Here is a 6,754-nt window from a genome sequence, read left to right as displayed (position 1 = left end):
TGAACGCAGGAGTTGTTGGGAGGCATTAAAGGGTCGTGAGGATTTAACAAGGAGATGGTTTTTCCGTAGCATACCAAAAAATGATGTCACAAAGCAAATAGCCCAGAAGGAGGCATCAAGGTTTGACCGCAAATTAAGGTGTGAATAAATGTCTTCCAAAATACTAGGGGTAATGGGTAATTTTTGGGCGGGTGGAGTACCTTTAACCTGTTTAATCCCGGCTAAAAGAGACTGTAATGGCCAATTGTCAATGAAGGGATTAGGCAGGGTAAATTCTTTGTGTAAAATGCCAATAATATTGAGGTAATTTGTGATAGAGTTGGGTTTGAAACTTCGAGCCAAAAGGGCTGCATACTGAAAAAGGTGAGATGATTGAGCTGGGAAGGGAGGATAGCACACATGTGCAGAAAACCTGAGGTAACTGGCTCTGTTGGTGCGATAACATGCTTTAGCTGCCATCGGAAAATGTGTGAAAACGGTACTAGCTTAAGGACTTCACCGATAGACCGATGCCACCCTAAAACGACCGATTTGTAACCTCTACACCAACTCTGTATAATATTCGTACCGTTATGTTAACAACTATGCAAGCTGACACACATCGTGTGATGTCCTTGTGTTTTGTGATGTGTTGTGGGTGTATGTGTGTTTTCGTGTACTTGTTGGTGCTACATAATTATTTGTCGTAAATATATTATCAATTGCAAGTGCAGCACGTATTGTAAGTATTACAAGAAGTGTTTACTAAGTGTAAGTATTGCCGGTGTGCGTAGTAAATCGTGTAAGTTATTTTGATGAACTGTATTACAATATTAATAAAAATAATAAATCTTCGTATCTTATATTGGCCAATAAACCACCCACACTGGTTAACCCCCCCCCCCCCCCCCACAACAAAAAAAATGCTGTGAACCTGTATAGTAAACAGTTAACTGAAGACATAAGTAACAAGTAAATGAAGAATAATGTGATTTGGTGTATAAGCCGAGATGGTGGTTATTTATTCAGGTTTTTAAGAACGGTGCCTACTAATACCGAAAGATTTTTACGCAGTTTATGACTGCATGCGCGGGAAAAGTAGATCTGAGCAAGGACTATTGGAATCCAAAAAGAAGATTGGGGGTAGCCTCGCATTTTTAAGAGATACTTAACCAACAATAATTCTACAAAGGGCCAAAATACAAAACAATGATCTCTGAAAAATGCATGGTTACCCCTAATATTCTTTTCGGATTCCAATAACCCTTACCAAGATCTGCTTTGTCCATGTAGTTATAAACTGCGCAAAAATATCTCTTTTCTAGCAGGCACCACCTTTAAGAAACCCGACTTTCTCAGACCATCGCGAGATGCGCAGTAGCAAAAGTACGCACCGCCCTTAACTGGTTAAAGAAATCCACGTACGCGTTAAAGGAAACAATGGATCGAACTATACAGAACTATACAGAACTCGACTCTTTCAGTTACCAAAGTAACGTGTTGAAAATCTACACACCAGATGTGGTGGTTGTCCAATGTAAAGTTACCGAACTGAATGTCACTATCACTGAATGTTAACGTCCTAGAATCTGAAGACTTGTATGACGATTTTGAATCTCTAGTAACAAAAGTCAAATCACAACTGGCATAGTTGTATGTTACCGTTTTGTCATTCCTTTCCTTCCTACCCTATTACATGATTTCCTTGTCTTTTCTCCGGTGTTGCCTTTAAAGAAGCTCAAAAAAGTTCTTCATTATTTTAGTCCTCCCATAAACCTTTCCTTATTCTTGTGTCTTTGATATTATAGCTCAGTCTGCCTTCTTAATTAGCAGTTAAAGTCATTCTTTCTTTTTGTCATCCTTGGCCCGCCTATATTAACTTTGCTACCTGCGGCGCCAAGAAATTGTACATGTAAATTTATACAAACACTCATAAAGTTGAAGTCTTGAAGTCATTAATACATTTTATCTACTCCTGATTGTATTCCGTGATAATGTAAACGGGAAAAGCTATTTATATTCACAAAATTTAAAGACAAACGTCTTTGACGTGATTTTTTCAGTCTTGTAGGGGCTAAGACGCCCTTAAACTAAATAGGAATCCGAATACATTCTTATAGGCCCAGTTCAAACAAGCAAATGTCAAATAAAATTGGAAGTTATTAAAACATATAGCGCTATATATGGCAAATCCCTTTTGAAATTTGTACTTCATTTTTTCAGTACTATTCAAACTCATTCACAGTAATGAATTCCTTAACTGTGATCCGTATTTCATTTCTCAACGCTTTGTGAAAGGGATGACAGCTTCTTGCAGCACCGAACGTGGACTCAAACACCTTGCTTTTTGTGTGGAAAACTCTCCAGCCTATCCAATCACAAATTACAGTGGAAATGTGATGACAAGGACACCATCTGGAAGATTAAAGGTAATTGACCTTACATAGGAAAATGACTGCATATTTATTAAATCAGGCGGGGTTTCGCTGTACCTTAAAAATGCTTATTGAGAGCAGGGGACGACTGATCAAACAATTTTTAGTGCAAACTACACCCACTTTCTTTTATAAGTTCAATTAACGCTGTACACCAAATACCTCTGTGATTACTGAGCTTGAAAGCCGCACAGAAACTCGAACATTCTCGTATTGGCTGTTTTGAACCGATCAATTCTTAGTTCTTATTAACCGAGCGGGAGGTCTGTATGGGAGAATCTTGACCGAGGTCACCAGTACAGACCGAACGCAGTGAGGTCTGTACCAGCGACCGAGGTCAAGATTCTCCCATACAGACCGACCTAGCTCGGTTAATAAGATGTTTATTATATGGCCAAACAGGAAATCAAAAGGAAAAAAATACTTGTTCCCCTGCGAGGGCTCAAGCAGTTAGCTGGCTTACTTCTGTCACTAGTCTCCAGTTCAAATGAGACAAAAATAACTGTTCAAAGTACAGCTTTGTACAAACTTCGTCAATGAATGAAGACAAAATAACCGTTTTTTTCCTACAGGCTCAATGAAAATTTTCTAAAAAGCGACCTTTGTAATGATTTACGATCCTGAACACCGAACTGGCCATTTCCAAACAGTGCATCTTCTTCAGCTTCAGTTAGCTCTCTTGTTGAATTTGGACGGTTATCTTTTCCTTGGCGAAGCAGGTTCTTTTGTTTAGTAACAAGAACCTCTCTGGACTTGGAGAACTCGTTATCCTTAAGAATGTTGATCAGGCTTCCTTTTTCATACAGGTGACGTTGAAAACTTCGCTGGAAGCCGCTCAATGTACACGGTTCGTACTCGGTGCCATCTTGTTTACGAACGGAGATAAAAAATTTGGAAGAAGGTCGAGCTCATTCGGGTAGGTATAAGGACTTTTTCAATTGCTCTAGACTCTTTCGGTGACTCACAAAGTTTCTTCCATGCGTTTAAGTCGCTCTCAGTCTTGTATTGAGTGTTTTTGGATTGCTGCGCTTGCAAAAACTTCTCAATTTCGACTTCATCTTTGCTCGTAGCTTGCTCGGCTGGACTCAAATTTGCCAACGTTTGCTCTCATTCGCTTTACCTGCTTCCACGTTTAGCGTTACTGGTTCTTCAATGTAGTATTATTAACAGGAACAAGCCAATTTTTCTTTCTTTTTTCTTTTTTTGTTTGTATCATTTTGAGGACAAAAGATCGGTCTAGATGGGAAAATCTAGACCGCGGTCAATATCGATTTTAGCCAATCAAGTTCTTGAATTTGATCGTTTCCAGTCCTTTTGAGACACGGCCATATAATAACAACCTTTAACAACCCCCGGACTGGGCATACGCCGGGCATTTGACCACGTACCGTGCCCTGGGGTTGAGGAATTTGATCGGGGTGGACAATTTGAATCCGATTTATCAGCTTTTGGTCCAACGGAATTCCCGCGTGCATATCCTCGTTTTCTGGGAGTTGACAAGAGTTTTTCAACTGAGGACATGATTTTGCCTTTTTGATCAAAAGGTTCCAAAGGAGCCTTAACAGTTTTTAAAGGTGTCATCAATACATCTCTGCCTGCATAGCATGAATTAATGGCACCTTACTGTTGTTAGTTTTACTTTGGCTCTGCCAATCATTTTTACAATTTTAATGTTGCGCCTGGCTTCAACCAATAAATCGAAAGCCAAACCAGACGTGGCTCTATGCCTCACTCTCGCGCCGCTTTCTCGAAATTCCAACCAGTTGAATATTCTTGTTTCCTTGTCCTGACTTTTTTTGTATCGCTTGAGATTATTTTATAGTTATTAGTCCTTTTAAAAGAAACACAATCATTTCCTGATCAGTAACAGGATGCTCCATTTCCAAAATGACGCCATCATTTAACTTCTTCCTTCCCAAGAGACATACAGATGGGCACTAAAGGAGAACTATACGCAGGCAAAACCACTTTCTTTACTTGTAGCATTCCTTCAGCTTTGTTTTTAGAGGGGATATATACAACTCCTCGTTGGTTGTAATCAAAAATTTCATCTTCACTGTAACTGGAATAATCATCTTCATCTGTGAGGAACAAAATAGTGTCTGCCTCTGACGGGAGGGTTTCTTCGCCTCCTGATGGTTGGATCATCACAAACAACAAACACGTCAAGACACTGACAAGACCAAAAAGACGAAACGCAACGTTAGTAGAGAAGCCCTGGATTAAAATGCCACCGACTATCCCTCCTATGCTACCACCGACCCCTAAATATAGCCCCTGGAGTAGAAATATTCCCGTGGGGAAGGAAAAGGTCGGAGTGTAGCTGGAGATGTACAACAGGAATGCTGACCAAGCCGTAGAGTGTGAGATACCTTGCAGAAGCTCAACGGGTGGGGTGACCCACGCAGAATCTGGGGTGCTAAGCCACGAGTAAATAAGGAATCGAAGAGCATAAGAGGCGAGGCCAAGATATACCATGCCGATATATCCCATGTACGTCATCAGGATTGGAGCCGAGAAGGACATGATTGTGTCTGAAAGATACTGGCTCACCAAAGTAATCCCCACAACTAGATTCGAGCCTCCAATGTCCACGATGTTCCAGTAAACAAAGTTGAACAAGACCCCTCGTAGAATACCCATGATGAGCACGATGAACAAGAAAGTTAGGTTTCCTAAAGATATCAGCCTCTGCAACGATTCTTTAATTTCGAAGCTGCGACGACGTCTTCTGTAACTGAAATCAAATTTTGTGGAGATTGCCACGGCAACAACCATAAGCAATGAGAAAATTAGGAAGGCGATTTTGTAATTTGCATATTCTTCGTCACAGATTGTTATTTTAGGTGCAAAACGGAGAATTAGACCAGTGGCGAATGCTACAAATCCAATACCAATAGAGCTGTAAATGTTGTTGTTGACCACGTTTTGATACAAAACTCCTAAATGTTCCAGGAATGTTCCATCAAAATGAGTGTTTATATCATCTGTAGGCGACTGAAACACTTCTCCAGCGAAAACAATAAAAAACAGTTCAGTAAATATTACATCAGAATACGGGTTTTTCCTTCTGTTATAGTATGGAGCACCACGGGATTTAAAGTCAAACGGTTGTCGTTGCCCAGGCTCATCTTCGTTGTCAGTCGAGTCCTTTAATTTAATTCCTGAAGTCATGTCAAAACTATTCATGAACGGCTTTTTCAAAGACGCGAATCCATTTGGGCTCGAATGGGCTGTTTTTGTCGTGTATGACTGAGCATTTCTTTTTACACCCACTATTCCTTTCTGCCCTCGGGATTCGCTAGGGGAAAACGAATTCAAAAGATCTTCCTTAAGTGAAATATTCTCAGGGGGACGAAAATCAGTCTGTTCAAGTTCGCTCACAGAGTCTTCACTTGTCCCAAGGCCAAGTTCTGTAGAATTTTCCTTTGTTGAGCACTGTTTGCTTGCAGTCGAATGCGTCACATACGCAAGTGGAATAGTGAAAGCAATCCAGCTCATTAGCGATGCAACAAGTATGATTTTTCTTATTTTATATTTATTGGCCACAAAACTCCACACTGGAGCGCAAAGCAGTGCAATTAGAGGGCGAATTCCTCCGAGAATGCCGATTTGCCACGGATCCATTCCAACCGCTCGATAATACAAGTTTAGGAAGGGAAAAAGAGAACCCAACGCGCCGTAAAAAACGTAATAGTATGAGGTCGGCAGCCATGTTTTAAGCTGTTCCTTGTTTACCTTCCAGTATCCACCTTTTAGGATTTTTCCCATCTTGAAAGTATTTAAGAGAAAAATAATAACAGCAGCGTGAAATATTTTTTCGTTCTAAGTTTTCTTGTGACCCAAAACGTTCGCATCTTCTTGTTTGAAGCTTTTCACTATGACTTGAATATTTTTAGAAAGCCCCCATTCGATTATTCTAATTCCACGGCGTTATCGTTTAGTGCTTTGCCGGGTACGAATCACACCAATGAAGGCTTTAGACCTCACAATAACCAGCGCTGACCAGTGCCACAGATTCTCCCAGTCTTCATGAGAACTAAAATTTAAATGTAATTTCGGGAATTTGAAAGATCTTGCCCCGTGCTAAAACTAAATCGTCCAGGTGTAAAAAGAACGAAAATCATATTTTTCAGGCGCATGTAATTAGTTTTCTCACCGCCAATGACCACAGAAATTTTTCTAGGCTACTTCTGTTGCTACGTTTTTGACATTAGCATAACAATGAGTCGAAATGGGTGATAGGAAGAGTATTCGCATGAACAACAACATTTCTTTAGATTTTCTGAAATTATTCTCATCCTTGAAAACCGTAATACTTAGTATCTTTAGATTACAGG

The 6,754-nt window shown here is 40.1% G+C and overlaps 1 protein-coding gene across 1 annotated transcript; it reads right to left on the bottom strand.

The window, feature by feature from the left end:
* Positions 1–1,931: 1,931 nt before the first annotated feature.
* On the bottom strand, positions 1,932–6,541 carry LOC146488578 (major facilitator superfamily domain-containing protein 6-like). The gene has a single exon (XM_085118550.1). It carries the CDS (start codon positions 6,183–6,185, stop codon positions 4,311–4,313), a length of 1,875 nt encoding a protein of 624 aa, XP_084974676.1. The 5' UTR covers positions 6,186–6,541; the 3' UTR covers positions 1,932–4,310.
* Between the last annotated feature and the right edge of the window lie 213 nt (positions 6,542–6,754).

The sequence above is a fragment of the Pavona decussata genome, unplaced genomic scaffold (assembly GCF_977016875.1).
Source record: "Pavona decussata unplaced genomic scaffold, jaPavDecu1.1 SCAFFOLD_9, whole genome shotgun sequence".
Lineage (NCBI taxonomy): Eukaryota > Metazoa > Cnidaria > Anthozoa > Scleractinia > Agariciidae > Pavona > Pavona decussata.
The sequence above is the reverse complement of the archived record's forward strand: the minus strand, read 5'-3'. Positions and strand labels throughout refer to the sequence as shown.